The following is a 17,229-nucleotide window of genomic DNA, read 5'->3' on the forward strand; positions in this document are numbered from 1 at the left end:
CATTCATCAGATTACACCAACTTTTAGCACCTTTTTTTTCTTTTTTTTTTTTTTTAGGTCTGCAGGGGTCACAGTCACATTTATACCTCTGAAGAATGTATTAATGTCAGTTATCCAGGCTGTAGTTCCTTAACCCTCCTGAGATATGGTGTCCGTTTGGCACATCAGGAGCTGTCCTCTTTCCTCCTTAGGTCTGTGATTAGTGGCTTAAATCAGTGAGGAATATTTTCTCACCTGCCTTGTCACTCACAGTCTCGCTGTGAAATATCTGTATCTACTGAGTCGTATTTTTTTTATCACCTTTAGGTGAATAGATTACCTGAATAGGTTATCTGATCTCCTAAGTTAGTCTTTGAAGGACTCTTTTTGCTCACTCTTTGACCTGTACCAACTTTGAGGTATTCTAAATGTGGTTATGCATTTTGGACTGAACCTCAGAAAACTATCTATAACTTGTCTCTCCTGTATTATGTATGGTATTCTAATCAAAAGGAGAAAAAATCCAGAGACACACCAAAAAAATCCCACTATCTTTGGACCTTTCCATCTTATTGTTGGCTTGTCTGTGTGCTAAGCCTTTATATCTGTTTTCATATGCATAAAGTCCATTTCATGTGCTTAAAGTCCATTTCTGAAATTTGCTTCTGATGATTAAATGCATACTAATATGAAACTATCCTTTGCAAACACTTTAAATGTGTGTTAGTTTCAGACACTATAATTATGTTCAGCAAATGCTAATATTTTTTAGGAGATGTAATGATTTTTCTCCTTAAAACATACAGAACTGAATTCAGTAAGCCTATGTCAATGCAATGTTTGATTTACATAGATGGAAGATCTATAAAGAGTGATAGTAAAAGGTGCTAATCCACTCTTGACTTCAACCTAGGTAATAAGGTTGGACCTAGATTTGGTTAAAAAAAAAATCCCACTAATTTCTCAAGACGAATTAGCATTACCTAGTGCTATGTTGTCCTTTAATATGACAAAAATATGTTGGTAACGATAAGGGAAAGTGGTTTTGAAATGACAAAGATGTTGAGAAATGGATAAATGCAATAGTCTCCAATTAACACCAAATGTAACAAGAGCACTTGGAAGATGTTAAGCCAATTAATCTTGGTGGGCTATGCGTAATTCCAAATTATTTCTTCCAAGACAGCACCTCATTTATGTGTTTTTCCAATAATCTTAGGTCATTCACTTGAAAATGTTTAGGTTTGTTCCCTTTGAAGGCAATGGCAGAACCCCTACTGATTTTGAGGTTAAAATCTAAGAGTGAAAGACTTGTTTACAGTCAATGCCAACTTGTGTGGTTTTCTCTTCTCCTAAGATTTTACAGCATCGAGTGGAATGACGTGATGTACCCTGCTGGATAATTCTTCATTATAGACATGTTTTACTCCATTACACTCGTGCATTTCTTTTTGTTACTTTCTCAGGTGTCCCTTGCTGTTTGAAATAAAAGGTAATTAGTACTGTATTTCCATGAAACAGTATTAGAATATATTTAAAATATATTCTAAAAATCTAACTATTTTTGTAGTAGAGTGTTTGATTAAAAGAGTAAGTTCATTTGAGAGCAAAGAAATTAATCCTCTGTTATGAACAACCAGCTATTTGAGTAAGAAAACAAATGCGTTATTCTGTAAGAATAGGTTCTACAGGTTTTCAGATCTTTGGGGAGTGAAATATAACGTGAAGTACATTATTTCAAAATAGTAGAACTGGGTTCCAGCTATCAGAATTTTAACTGAATTTAGATCATGTGCAGATGGTTATTGATGCTGTAGTGGTATGTGCAGTAACTGTACAAAGCTGCCATACTCTTTGCTTGTTCACATGTAAATCAACTGCTTGCTGACTTGAGGAATTTTGCTTTTGTTTTTTATGTTCATACAAAACACAGAAATCTGAATATTTTATTTATTTCTGTTCAAAGGAACTGATTATCAAGGCATCTTGTATCTACTGATTAATCCTCAGTGCTCTCCACACGATTCTCAGTCTATGTTTGGGGAATCCTCCCCTTTTCTGTTCTTGCTCACTGTCATCTCAGCTGTAACCTGTCCACTGCTCACATGAGAGAAGTTCTTTTCTACCATCTTTCTGACTGCTTTTGCTTATAACCTGCCTCACTAATTGCCTTTTATTGACCTCAGATAATTTTATTAAAATTATATTGACTTACTGGTTTCTTACTGTTGCTTGGACATTGGTGCCTTTCATAGTTATCTGTTTCCTCGGTTCTTTATATGTTTTTCTCATTCCCCCTCTCCTTTCCTAGCAGCTGCCTAATTCTTCTCAACTCCTTATCTATTCTTTGCTAATTTGAGAATGAGATGTAATTCTATTATGTTCAAGCAGAGTGCAGTAAATTCTGCGTGTATCTCTTGTTCACTGAGTTTATTGACTTGTCCATGTCATGTTCAAGCAATATCATGGTATATGTGGTGGGTTGATCCAGGTGTAATTACTATACCAGGTACCCATCAACTCCCCTATCACTCCCCTCTGCAAATGGACAGAGGAGAGAAAATGTAACATAGGGTTCATGAGTTCAAATAAGGACTGGGAGAGATCACTCACTGATTACCATCATGGACAAAACACACTCGAAGTGGGGATATTAATTAAATTTATTACTAACAGAATCAGAGCAGGATAATGAGAAGTAAAATAAATCCTAAAAACACCTTCTCCCCACCCCTTCCTCCCTCCCTGGTTCTACCTCCTCCCCCTCAGCGGTGCAGGGAGATGGGGAATCAAGGTTACGATCAGTTGTTGTTTCTGCTGCTGCTCAGGGAGAGGATTCCTTCCCTGCTCCCTGTGGGGTCCCTCCCATGGGAGTCCTTCACTAACTTCTCCAGCGTAAGTCCATCCTGCAGGCAACAGTTCTTCACAAACTGCTGCAATGTGGGTCACTTCTCCATTGGGTGCAGTCCTTCGGGCACAGGCTGCCCCAGCATGAGTCACTCACAGGGCCACAGGTCCTACCAGGAAAACCTGCTCCAGTGTGGGCTCCTCTCTCCATGGGTCAGCAGGTCCCTGCCAGGACCGTGGTCCAGCTTGGGCCTCCCATGGGGTCATAGCTTCCTTCTTAAATATGTTACCGCAGAGGCATTTACTGTCATTCCTGACTGGCTCGGCCTTGGCCAGTGGCAGGTCCATCCTGGACCTGGCTGACATTGGCTCTGCAGGATATGGGGGAAGCTTCTGGCAGCTACCAAAACCTGGCCAGACAAACCTAATACGGTATCTTATATCATATAAAAGGTTCTTATGATCATACCCTTTCATTTCATTATTGTGCTTATCGACTCAGACTCTCACCTGGTCTTTGTGGTCAGAATGATGAATTCATTTATGCAGATAAAGGAAAAAAAGAGAAAATAAATAAATACATCCACTACAGACTGGAGAGGGTGCAGAAACAGAGAAACCAGCCTAGCAGGTTGTTGCTACACTGTGCACATCTGGCAGCACAGTCAATTTAATAAAAGTGACGTGTAGTTTTCCATACCTTGCACACCTTCCCTCTCCAAGTCCCACTTATTCTCTGTGATTCATAAGAAAACAGTGGGAATCAAGGATGCACTAACAAGTTGTGCTGATTTGCCTGGAGTGCAGAAATAATACCAGAAGTGGTATTATTTAGCATGAGATAAAATGGACAATAGAAAGATCAGAAAATAAAATAGGTCTCAGATAGCCCTTTTTGCCTAAGTTTAGTCTTTGCTTTTCAGATTGTTTTATATATAATTTAATAATATCCTATTTTGTTTACAATGTCTATATTGAAACTGTAATGTGCATCATAATTGTCAGCATAATAATTGTCAGCTGTCTAATACTCATGTTGTGTCTACAGAACTCTCCTCAGTATGCTGTAATGTCAGGAAGAAAAAAATTAGGGATACAGTGGAATGGGTCGTCAAATTTGTTAATTATCCGGAAGATAAAAGTACAGTTTTCATGTTGAACTGAATTCTTCTAGTTGTCTGTTTCTTTCCTGGATATTATAAACTTTAAGAAAATCTATCTGATCTTGGATCTACTCCTCACATGGAAATCCATGGATGTTTTTTCATTATTTTGTATCTGGTAGTTATGATGGCTGACACATTTTTCTACTTATCATTTTAACATGTTTTGGTAGTTTCGTTTCAGTCTTTTAAGGGGTTTACATATATAAACTCTGCAGCTTCTCTCTGCAATATCCTTACATCAAATAAAGTTAGAAATGTAATTAAAAAAAATATATACACAGATTGTAGTGAAGAAATAAATTCACTACTAGTGCCAAAGATAACCCTAACTGTATATGAGACTATTGGGATTTCTTTTTGTATTGGGCCTTGTTATTACTCTGTTTTAGGCTCTCCCACCCCAAGTGAGAGTTTCTTCATCCCATCCAGTTAAGGAACTGCTAGAGAGGTCTACACACAGCCTAAAAACGGTCATTTTGGGTGTGGGAGGAAGCAAGTAGTACTTTCAAATGGCACATAACTTCTACTGGTAATTTTGCAAACTTCATCAGTACTGGGTAATAATATCCTGTGATTTTAAGCTGCTGTTTTCAGTCCATTAAAAAGTATGTACAGATTAGTCCTTCCATATACGTTCAGTTACAATAGTATATAGAGAAGAAGAAAAAGGATTTTTTCACTTTTCTCATTCGATAAGGGTTCAGTCCAGTGGTAGAAAATGGAAGGAGGATTGCCAGCTTCCTGAAAAATCAAGGCATTTCCAGTGAAATGGGAAAGGAAGAAAATGTGCAAAACTTGGAGGAAGGGAAGAGAAAAGAAAAAGTCATCTGATTCTCTAGAGGTCAGCCACACTCTGAGTGATTGATTGAGTGATTAGATTTGCTTTGTTGCTGCTGTCTCTGGAGCAAACCTCACATCTATCTTACCGGCAAGTTCATCTGAAAATTTGTTTGGAAAAACTGCTATGTTTTGTTCTGCTGTGACTCATGTAGAGCAAATTTGTATAGAGTCCTTCTTGCTAAGTATCTACATCTGCTATGGCTCATCCCTAGCTTCCTGATGAAGCATACAACTTCAGATGTTATCTGAAGAGTGGTTTATTGGCAGCTGGATAGTATGGCCAAGGTTTGATTGCTAAGCAGTATCACTTGTCAAAACATATGAGCAATGTCAAATGTTACTCTGTATTCAACCTTTTTTTTTCTGCAGTCTTAAACCCATAAGTAATGCACAATTGTAACACCTGAAGGAATATAGAAAGCTTTGTTGCACTGAATGAAAATGGAATAAAAGGGGAGCATCTGTCATGTATTTAACCAGTAGTCATGGTGTTTTTCTCATTATTCAGATTGCTTTCAGATAGTTCTGCATTTCTCTAACAAGTCTTTCAGTTATATGTGAATTACAAAATACCAAGATGATAAAATTATTAGATGTTCAGTTGTTCATGACACCAGAAGACGCTGGAATAGTAACAAAATATTTACATGTCCTGAATGCAATAGGGTGTCAGTCCTCGACAGCAAAACCTTATTTTAAACTGTTTTCGTTTGCTGGATTATTGTAGGATGCATTTCATAGGTGCTTTTCCTAAGTCAAGTTTTGAGCCTTGGAAATTTAGATGTGAAAGTAGTGTCTACTCGGAGATGGCAAACTGGAAATGTGTGTTTATCTTAAGAAAAAGAGCTGTCCTAGTGATGGCTGACCAGTTCCAAGATTCTATTTTAAAAACTCTGTAACGTCATTAAATGGTGAATTTGTACAAAGCATGAAATTGGCTGTTTATAGGGAGAGGTGGCAAGGAATTTTTCCAGAAGGGCCAAATGTATTTTGTTTTCTGACCTTGTTTCTATTTTATCTCTATTTTTGCTATGCCGGACAAAATCAAATAGTTTTATCACCAGGTTTAATGCCAACTCAGTCTTTATCCCCAGTCCAAGAGCACTTTTGCCTCTTTGTAGAGTTAAACACTGGCATAGTCTTTTTGGAACTAACTTTTTGGAACAGTGGGGTTGTAATTGAAAACATGGCTATGTTACCTAATGTTCAGAGAAAGTAACTTTACAATGCGCTCAAAGCTTGTCTAGATATACTTCTATAGTTTACATTGTCAGATTTTAAATGTCGTTTAGATCTTTTTTCCCTTCTGAATTCTGTTTTTATTGCTGGAGGTCAGTCAGGAGAAAATACCTAACATGGCTAATATCTCTTTTTTGTGAATAAACAAATTGTGTGATTTTTTTTTTTTTAAACTACTGACAATTAAGTATTCCCTCCTAAGGAATCATCTCAGAAACCTAAGTTTTTCTTTTTCTTCTCACACCTGAAATCTTTGTTTGTGACATGGACAACAACCGCCATGGATGCTGTTGTTTCTTCTCTGTTCTTTCTCTACTCTCCAGCCTAGCGAAAGGTTGCAGTGGAAATAATGTGTCTTTCCAACAGGTGAACCAGATTTCACCTCCTTAAGTATTCTATTGTGACTTGCTTTTGCCTCATGTTTAGCTGCCACTTCTCAAGGTTCATCCTGTCTCTGCACTTGAAGTTGTCCATTGTTGTAATTTCTCTTTATTATCCATTTCATGCTACTTATTCTGCCCAGCATTTTCATTCTACAATGTCTCTGGGACCTTTCCTCCCTCCTCGTTTTTGTGCTGCTTTAGTGCTGCCCTTCACCTTGTCAGAATTTCCTGCTGACAGCAATATACAGTGCTTTCACTTCTTTTGCAAAACCCACTAATGATAACTGCCCATGTAATAAAACTAAATATTTTATATAATTAAAAAAAACAAGCAAAAGAAATGTGATATTCTAAAATGAAGGGCCTGTTGAGGTTGCCATCTGCCAAGGTGTCACCTCTTGAAAAGTTTGTGCCTATCTTCCATTCACCTGGAGGCTGTTATTCATACTTGAGCAGCCAACCACATATTTTTGGCACACAGACTTCTGGGGAATGGCAGAACACACAGTGCCCTGCTGCAGGTGAGCACATGCTGCCCCATGGACTGGCATAGTCCAACGATACAACTGAAAGGCACAGACCCAAGCTATGGTGTAGCATTGCAGACTGTCCCTTGTCAAACAGTCTCACATCCTTCCCTGATTACATGGACTAGTGTATGTTAGGAGAGAAGAAATCAGGGATGTGTTAACCGTATAGACAGCAGCACTGTTACCAGTTAGTCTGATGTAAATAGCAAGTCAAGAGCTTGCAGCATTCAAGAGGTACATGTCCTGTACCTTAATACTCTCTGTAAAGGACTATCAAGTCATAGAACAGTTTGGGTTGAAAGGGACCTTTAGAGGTCATCTCATCCAACCCCCTTCTGCAGCGAGCAGGGTCACTAGATCAGGTTGCTCAGAGCCTTGTCCAGCCTGACTGTGAATGTTTCCAGGGATGGGAATCTCTCAAGGGCAGAGTAGAGGGGAAGAATCACCTCCCTCAGCCTGCTGGCCATGCTGCTCTTGATGCAGCTGAGAACACAGTTGGCTTTCTGGGCTGTGAGCACACATTGCTGGCTCAAGTTCAGCTTTTCATCCACCACTAACACCCAGTCCTCCTTGGCGGGGCTGCTCTCAATCCCTTCATCCCCCAGACTGTACTGATACTGGGGGTTGCCCCAACCCCAGGTGCAGCACCTTGCACTTAGGCTTGTTGAATTCTCTTATTCCTTGCAGGATGGAGGATGTAGTCTAACCTGTTACATAAATGCTACCAGGTTCCACCATCCTAAATTTTTACTATGGCAGTACAATAGATAAACACATACGTTACAATCTGAAATGAGACAGATCCAAATACTTTTACTTCACATTTTGTTCAAGCCAAAATCAGAGATGCTTCCTCTTCCTTTTTCCTCTGTCTTCTGAAAAGCGTTGTTTGTCCATTTCTCCCATTCACTAGTGTTTACCAAGAGTCCTCCTGGTTTTAACCAGTATGGTTGGTGAAAGTGTGATGTTATCAGTCATGGCAGTCTGTCTGCCTGACAGTACCACCAGAGATGAACCTGTCAGGAGTGTCTCCACCAAAAAGTATTGCTCAAAGGGCTTTTTGTCAGATTACTTGACACTTGCTCATGAACTATGACTAACATTGCCTCTTAAAACACTTTGTATGTTTATTTTATAAGCCATATGGCCCAAACTAGCCTAGTGTTGTATAGGTGTGAAAGACAGCCTGGATAGATTTAATTACTTTGGACTTCTGAGCTTTATGATAGAAAAGTTCCCATGATAATGTAACTACTGTATTGTGTTTTATATAATTTATCCCTATTTCCCTCTGGTCATTTCTTGATATTTTTTTCACTGTCTTTTGGAAAGCTGTATTTTCAGGAAAAAACCCCACACCTAAATAATTAGTTCTGCAAAAGAATTGCTGTGCATGTTTTACCTAAAACCAGATGTGAAATATGTGGCTGTTAGAGCTGAGAGATTTCACCTAAGGGTTTTGCTAATGGATCACTGGAAGCCTGTGAATATATATCTTTCTGCTCTTGTGGGAACTTTGCAGAATAGTTAATAGAATCTGCATTAGTGATCCTCACTAATTAGTTAGACCCTTTTCCCTTTGTAGTCCCTTTAACACTTCATAGCTGTTAAAAATGCTATGTATACAAAATAGTAGGTGAGAACCCTTTCAGATGAATAAAAGATTTAAATGTGGCTGGGCTATCAGTTCCCCTTTACAACAGCTCTCAGTCAATGAAGTGTTGATTGTGGTAAACGTGATGCATGATAAGCAAATGTAACTCTTTGCTGAACACAGTTTTCTTAAATGATTTTTTGATGATATAAAAATATTTAACCATAGTTCTGCTGTAGGTTTCTCACAGAAGTAGTAAGCAAATTCATGGGTGACTGTTCTTGGAAAAGTAATGCAGGAATTGTTCTCAGAAGATGCTGCAGTCTGGGTGTTTAAAATACAATGCAGGTCTGCCTTTTGTGTGCCCTTAATCTGAAACCCGGTAATGCGTCACTATACATTGACTTGTTATTCCGTAGTGTGGTAAATAATTGGTTGGACTTGTTCTTAGTGATGCATTTTCTTAGGCTTTTTGTCTTACAATAAATGATTAAAATGTCATTAGACAACATGTGCATAATCATAATATAAACTATGCAGAGCTTGCAGTTTCTTTCTTCTGACATAAATATTCTATCTGTGAAAAAGATGCAGTGTAATACAAAGAAATTATAAAACAGGAACACATCAAGGAGAATACACATGAGCATGTTCTTAGCTCAATGTAAATGAATCCATGCATAAACCATGAGAGTCCAAAGATGGCTGTGAGCTCTATCCTGATTTTTACCTTATAACATACTGAAAAATGATCTGTGATGCTAAAAGATGGTTATTTTTGGCAACCTATATCAATTTCCTATTCACACAGCAACTGGTGGCAACTAAAAATAATCCTGGTTCAGTACTAGCTAAAAATCTGGTCACATTTGGCACATGAACAACACGCAGAAATAAAATTTAAGATCCCCTGTTCTGCTATTTCATTCGAGCCCACTCATCAAGCTTAGTTTGCTGCCATTTGAAAGCTATTGAAAAGCCATTAACTAGCAGGACTGTGAAAACCGCAGTGCAGCAGCACACCTCCGTGCTGGAAGAATGTGGCTGCAAGTGCACACCAATTAAATCTTTCTATTCCAGGGATGTGGGATTAGGAGCGGTGTCAATCAATTGTGCTACAATAGCACGTGCAGCAGTCATGGTTCAAGACGCACAGAGGTTTATCGTAACTCCAGCAGCCGGGTGAGGATGACTTGGAAGCCTCTGCAAGATCCTGGAACAGAACCTACATTAAATAATGTATTCTGAGGTATACTGGATACCTGAGGAAGGGCTTTAAATAATGCATTTTCTGGGCATGACAGTTGTAGCAGAAGAGAATGCTGAAACCTGTAGCAAGACTACAGCCTGAGATGAAAGAATGTCTCATTACCATTTTATCAAATGCTGTAAGTAACAAAATGGTTAATTTGCTTTTAAAACTGTCTTTTTATTTTCCAAGGTGTGTCTTTTCAATGCATATGCAAAAAGTCAAAGGCAGATGCTGCATGATGTCAACGTAGTAGTGGGGAACGGGAGTTGTTACTTTGCATGTGAATATGCAGGCAGAGCCCAGTGATTCTTTTTCTTCTCTGTTCAGAGGCAACTTCATTGTGTGTGTGATAAAGCTCTCATTCTGAACTTCATACTGATCAGCTTTTAAAACTTTTGTTTAAATTAATCACCAAAGAATATAGTATCCGGAAAGAAAAAATGCCATTCACAGCATTATGTTAAGGACGCCTTTAAGGACAACCTTGGACGTGGCTCTCACACTTTGCAAGGGTATACAAATGAGAATAGCTTTATAATTTTGAGCCCAGCTCATCATCTACTATAGATCAAATGCTTCTATCCCCTCTCTATCAGAATATTTACTATTTGGTGTGACAGACTTAAAAAAAGAGTAATGAACTTTTAACCTTGAATCATTCAAGCTGCCTCCTTAAAGATATCCTGAAATTGGGATCTATGCTAAATATATTGATTCAATGCAGAACAAATTCCTGATAGCATTTTTTTTCAAGGCTGCTTGTCTTCCTAGCTGCACGTTTTTCAAGCTTTTAGGATTTGCCTTTTAAAGCATACATGGTCTGAGTGGAAATTGCTGGATTTACATCAGATAAATGAGTTACTGTTTAGGTACTTATTTTAGACAGCCAGCAGTAGTTTGACAACCATGAATATTTTTTACTGAAGGACTTGGAAAACTTTAGACTTCTAGTGATTATGTCACAGTTTTTAAATTAAAAATAGCGGATTGCTGTAAAAGGTTTTCTCTCCAGATTGTGGTCTTTGATGACTTAAGTGTACCAAGGACGTTTTTGAAACTATTTTTAAAATACCATGTTACAGTAAAGAAACAAGTAAAGTGGTTCTTTTCTGTTTAAATATGAAATTAAGATACCCTGGAAGTATTTTAATAATTCAAGGAAAAATGATTTGTGTGGGTTTCTTCTTGTCTGTATTCAATGGGACTTGTATATGGACTGTTTTTAAAACCAGTGGGAGTTACAAGCCCAAATTCCCTGTTCATGCAGAGAAGCACAGATTAGTTTTACTGCAGCTTTAAAGGTGCATTCTAAGAATAAGTCTTTGAGCTTGTATTAAGACTTGATAAATGCAAATGAGGAATTTGCAACATAATAACTGTCTTGAAGATGTCAAAAAAGTATTGTTCAGTCTTTATTCACTTTAGAATTGCTTTCTTAAAGTGAAACTGTAGCAAATCTATATAGGTATGTGAGTGTCAATAGCATATTAAATAAGTAACTTTTCAGTGAAACCATAGAAAAGAGATGAGGATGACCATGAAGTGCTTCTATTAAAAAGTAGCAAATGACAATTATTTGGGATGTTTGTTGCATTGATTAGAAGGCAGAGATGAAGGACTAAAACACAGCAGAGGGAAAGGTGAATGTACAACATTAGTTCCTTCTTTTTTAAATTTGGAATTTTGATTAGTTATTTCTCAGTAAATTGGGGTATTTTATTACATAGCTCTTTTCCTAAATAGTGTGCTTTAGAAGACATCGGGTGCTGGCTGGAGTCTGACAGGATGGCATTTTACTGCCTATGCTTCTCAGAACTGGCAAAAGTACTTCCATTTCCAACTGTAATTAGTGAAGGAGAAACACTTCCTCTGTGATGCTCCTCTGAGCATTATTATTTGACTTAACATGCCAATATGTTACTGATATTGTGCTTGGCAGACAGCTGGGATCAAAGATGGGCCAGGGCTGCATGCACAGTGGCAAAACCAGCAATGTTCTGAGGTATGCTGAGAACAGCTAAATCTCACAGTGGTTGGGACATGACTCTTCACACCACACTTTGCTTTTAATCCATTTCGTCAATGGTTCCTGTATCAGAAGGAAAAGACACTGAACCAGAAGAAGTGTGGTTGCAGAGCACTGTCTCTTGGTCTGCTCTGGGGAGAAGGGAAATAGCTAAAAGACACAAATTAATGGCACCTTAAAAGTAGTGTTTTATGAACTGTAATGCTATGTGCCTGGCTTTTGCATGTATTTGCTTTTTTTTTTAATCTCTGCAGGAATTAGGTGTGGAGATCTGAGCTGAGAAGGGCTATTCTCCTATGGCTTTAGTACCATTTTACTAATAGTGTCTAATTTATTCATTGCATTGCTCCCATTAGAAGGCTGTGAAAATGACCTATACTTCACCATGTAAGTCACCATCTTGTCATAGGATCTTTCAGGCTGGAAAGATCCAACCTTGAAGATCTCCAGTCTACTATAGAATCATAACATTGGAAAAGACCTCTAAGATCGTCGAGTTTAACCATTAACCTACCACTCCCAGATCCATCACTAAACCATGTCCTTAAGAACTGTATCCACATGGGTTTTTTTAACAGTTCCAGGGACTGTGATTCCACCACTTCCCTGGGCAGCCTGTTCCTTCCAATGCTGATCACCCTTTCAGTGAAGGAATTTTTCCTGATGTCCAATCTAAAGGATTTTTCCTGATGTCCAATCTAAACCTCCTTTGGCATGACTTCAGGCCATTTCCTCTTGTCCTATCACTTGTTACCTGTGAGGAGAGACCAACACCCACCTCCTTACAGCCTCCTTTCAGGTAGTTGTAAAGAGCAATAAAGACTCCCCTGAGCCTCTTTTTCTCCAGACTAAACAACCCCAGCTCCCTCAGCCACTCCTCATCAGACTTGTGCTCAAGACCCTTTCTCAGCTCCATTGCCTTTGTCTGGATATGCCCTCCTGCTCTAAGCAGGGGTAGCTGCGTGGTCAAACCAGATTTTCTGGGACCATGCCCAGTGAAGTCTTTCATCCCAGTAATACTCTGAAATTATGCCTGCTGCAGCAGTCATGTTGCCTTTAGCTGGCACCTGCAGCATTAACACACAAACTGTATGTGTCTGCCTGTTTGAGCAGCTCATGTTGTCACTACTTGTGCCCATCTCCTTTTTGCAGCCAAGTATCGCTGCTGCTCTGAGCTGTCCCTGTCTGTGGTAGTGGCTTCTCCTTGGCAATCTGTGAGCATGAGCCATTTAAAAGAGAGAACAGTGGTGCATAGGAGAGTATCACATCTGCCAGCTGCTGGGTGTCATTTTATCTCGATGATTTGTGTGACAGACTGTACAAATGAATGTAATTTTGCAAATTAGGCAGCACCTTGATGCTATCTTCTCTCCTTGTATATCTAGTTATGACATAAATATCAGCATGTACATGTTACGACATTGAGTTTCCACCTGTGCTCTGGACATCCTCTGAGGAATCTGCAAAGGGAACTAAGAAAAACAATACTTTACTAAGGAGGCTTAAGTTCATTATTCGAGAGTCTGATTTCTGCTGCAAATGCTATTAAGGTGCATAAATGCAAACAGAATTAAAACCTTGCTATAAGGAGTTATAGTCACACCAGCTGGAAGTCTGAGCCAAGCGAATTTATCCAAATATTAAGATCATCAAATCTGAACATCTATTCTTTCTGGTTTATCTCTGCTTCCATTTCCTTTATCTCCTTTGTATGAGTTATGAAACACTGCATTGTGCTCTGTTACAGAGCAATGATTACAAAGATTTGGGATTGAAATACTAATTAGGTAAATTTTATTTAGGATTTGAAACAAGATATAAAATAAACAGAATTATTCTCTTCAACATCTAGCCCTTATTACCTTCAGCATCTGCTACCTGGCAAGGATTGTCCATGAAGAAAATTAATTAAGAGTAGAAGAACATAAAGTCATAGAATGGTTTGAGTTGGAAGGCAGCTGAAAGATCATCTATTTCCAACCCCTCTGCCATGGACAGGTACACCTTCCACTTGACCAGGTTGCTCCAAGCCCCATCCAACCTGGCCTTGAACACTTCCAGGGACAGGTGATCCGCAGCTTCTCTGGACAACCTTTTCCAGTGCCTCACCACCCTCACTGTAAAGAATTTCTTCCTGATACCTAATCTAAACCTGCTGTCTATCAGCTTACAGCCATTCCCCCCTGTCCTATCACAACATGCCCCTGTAAAAAGTCCCTCTTCAGCTCTCTTAGGTAAGAGAGGCCACAGTAAGGTCAATCCTTCTCTTCTCCAGGCTAAACAACCCCAGCTCTCTCAGCCTGTCTTCATAGGAGAGGTGCTCCCACGGTGTAATGATCTTTGTGGCCCTTCTCTGGACTTACTCTATGTTCTTGTATATTGGAGGCCACAGAGCTGGATGCAGCACTCCATGTGGCATCTCACCAGAGTGGAGAATCATCTCCCTCGACCTGCTGGCCTCGCTCGTTTTGATACAACCCAGGACATGATTGGCTTTCTGGGCTGCAAGTACACATTGCTGGGTCATGTCCAGCTTCTTAGCCACCAACATGCCAAAGTCCTTCTTGGCAGACCTGCTCTCAAACCATTCAGCCCCCAGCCTGCATTGATACTGGAAGTGCAGCGCCTTGAACTTGGCCTTGTTAAACCTCATGAGGTTCCCACAGGCCCACTTTTCAAGCTGCACTGAAAGATGCACTGAAAGGTTTGGCCTTTAAATTTTGCTGTATCCTCTTTGGATATCTTGTCATCTCAACTATTCCTTTTTTTTCTGCCTCCTAATCATAGTACTTAACAAGTCCATATACTACAGAAGTCTGTCCTTACATGACAAAAACATTGTCTTGACTTTAGTCTGCAGTGACAGAGACCTTAGTCATATACTTCATCTTGAAAGGCAGAAGCCAGCAGTAATGTACTTACACGTCTTGTGGTTTTTTTCACACTAAATTCAAGGCTTTATAACAAAATTGCTCACATATATATGAATGAGAGTAAATTCTGTGGATTATTTTTATGATTTCCATTTTGTTTAATTTTACCCCTCTTTTCCATAGCTTGCTGTTTCAACACATTTTCTGTTTCAATAAAATTATTAACTAGTAGAACTCTCAACATAGTTGGATGAGAGTTCCTCTTCAGCAGTTATGGGACAGAATGTATTGGCACATTCCCGTATACTTTGGCGGAAAGATGCGTATCGTTCTAAACACTCATTTAGCACTTTAAATTCAGTCTCTGTGCTTTTCCCAAGGGATTCAACGAGAGTCTTGTGAGGCTCCAAACATGTGCCACAGCAGTAGCTCTCACCTGAACCTTATGCAACTTAGAAAGGGTTGGGGAAAGATGTGATATGATACATTAGTTTCAGTTTTCAGCAGATGGAGACTTGAAGTTGATTCTCCCATGGATGAAGAAGTAATACTGTGGGTGAAACGTGATACCTTCGTGTCAGTTTTCTTGATGTGAGACAGTAAGGCCTGTGAAAATTAAATCTGTATTTCAGTAGAGTGGGTTATTTGTTTAGACTGAATAAGAAGAGAAGAGGAACCTGAAAAGAAAGTTAGAGACCTGTAGTTAGTCTGTGACACAGGAATCCTTCGCCTCTCTAGGAGCATGTACAGAATGTGTGATGACCCAAGTAATGGTAACATGTAGGTATTCTGTCACACTGGATGGTTAGTGACATGAGAGAACTAGCAAAGTTCTTTGAAGTTTTCTCCTTCCTGTGAACAAGATTTCTTCTATTCCAGGGTTGGTCAGGAGGTGTTATTAATTTATTTAGTGTATATTCTGATGTTGCAGAGAATTCTCATGTCCTCTCAGACACGTCCTCTGCCTCCAGTGAAGAGCTCAAGGGACAAAATAGTAACAGTTGTTCAGGTGGTGGGAAGGAGAATTATAAACAGGAGGAGGATGTGTGTGCCAGTCTTTATTCAACATATATTCCATTTGTTTACGTTGATAGTTCATGCTGGTGTCTGCTAACTCTGGTGTCATGGTTTATTTCTGCAATAAGAGAGCTAAGTACAGCATGGCTGTACTCCTTTTCCTCTTACATCCTTATAACACTGTGACTTGTGGCATGAGGTTAAGATTGCTACTGAAATGAGATGCTCAGCATGACTGAGAGACCCTGCCTGCTGAAAATGAGGCTGGGAGGCAGAGGCAGGAGTTATCTTCCCTGCGACTCCTGAAAGAGTAGGAGGAGCAGCTCTGTATAATGAGCCATTGCTTGGGTGTTTTTAGGTCCTGTGAAGATACATAAAGCAATTCTGAGGGGATAAAGAGATTTTGATGAAAGATATTTGTTTGAGAAACTTATAGTGTAAAAATTCATAAATGAATGCAAAGACAATACATGGTATTTCTTACTCCATTTTGACAGACTGAATTTGCATCAGTGATAGACAGTGCAGACTTTTTTTTAAAAAGCTTGGTCAGTATAATAATTCAGATGTCATGAAGGATATCTAAAAAATTAGGTTTATAATTATGCAGTCAAGAACAAACGAGTGTTATCTTACTAACCTTGATACAAATAGAGCCACAATTAGGATATTTTTACTTCTGTAAAAATATTTTTACTATTTGTGTCTCTGTCTTTCTCACCGTCACCACAGAATAGGTGCAGGACAAAGGAAAATAGGAAATTATTTACCACCTATGAATGCTAGTACATCTGTACCAGCTGATGATCCTAGATGCATTTATTTACTTTTATTCTCCAGTTGCTGAGCTCATGTGACAATGAGAGAAACTCAGCATTATTTTTTAATTTTATCTAATTTTCTACCTCATCTAAATTTAAATAGTTAAAGATCATGACACTGGATGCCAGGAAAGAGGTAAAAATATCTGTATTTAGACATAGGAAGTGATACTTAGAAAAATGCTGGCAATAACCAAATTATCTTGGCAATTACCATGTAGTACTGGTGATCTAATAATTTGCCAAGTGTGCCTCCAAGTAAATAAAACTTTCCTCAGAGTAACAACTAACAACTTTCCTAACAATGGCAACCACTTAGAATAGCATTTGGAAATTATATTACAATGAAGATTTATATTGCATTGGTTTTTGGAAAAATACACTTCGCAATAACGAGAGTAGCAGTATTAACTTGGACAATTGAAAGCTATAACATTTCCAACTTTGTATTCAACTACAAATAGGTTCTAGTTGTAATATTTTAGTGGAAATCACAGTCATCCACCAAATATTATATGTCATAATTTTGTTTCTCACTGTAAAAAAAAATCTGTCATGGGAGGAAAGTTTCAGTACTTTCTGTGGAAAACTTTGCTGTGAACTTGTAAGGAAATTTTAAAGAAATCTTTGATAATTTTGGTATTTGGAGTGCTTTTTTCTTC

The 17,229-nt window shown here is 38.7% G+C and overlaps 1 protein-coding gene across 4 annotated transcripts in view; it reads left to right on the forward strand.

Moving 5' to 3' along the window:
• Positions 1-17,229, forward strand: part of MYO16 (myosin XVI) — a 363,225-nt gene that overhangs the window by 66,773 nt on the left and 279,223 nt on the right. For 2 of the 4 annotated variants that reach the window (XM_032679457.1, XM_032679456.1), the window contains exon 1: positions 9,493-9,966. The exons of the other annotated variants lie outside the window; for them this stretch is intronic. In XM_032679457.1, the coding sequence (XP_032535348.1) occupies positions 9,939-9,966 (28 nt within the window). In that variant the 5' untranslated portion in view covers positions 9,493-9,938. Of the gene's footprint in view, positions 1-9,492; positions 9,967-17,229 lie in introns of those variants that run through there. 4 annotated transcript variants of the gene reach the window in all.

The sequence above is a fragment of the Chiroxiphia lanceolata genome, chromosome 2 (genome assembly GCF_009829145.1).
Source record: "Chiroxiphia lanceolata isolate bChiLan1 chromosome 2, bChiLan1.pri, whole genome shotgun sequence".
NCBI lineage: Eukaryota > Metazoa > Chordata > Aves > Passeriformes > Pipridae > Chiroxiphia > Chiroxiphia lanceolata.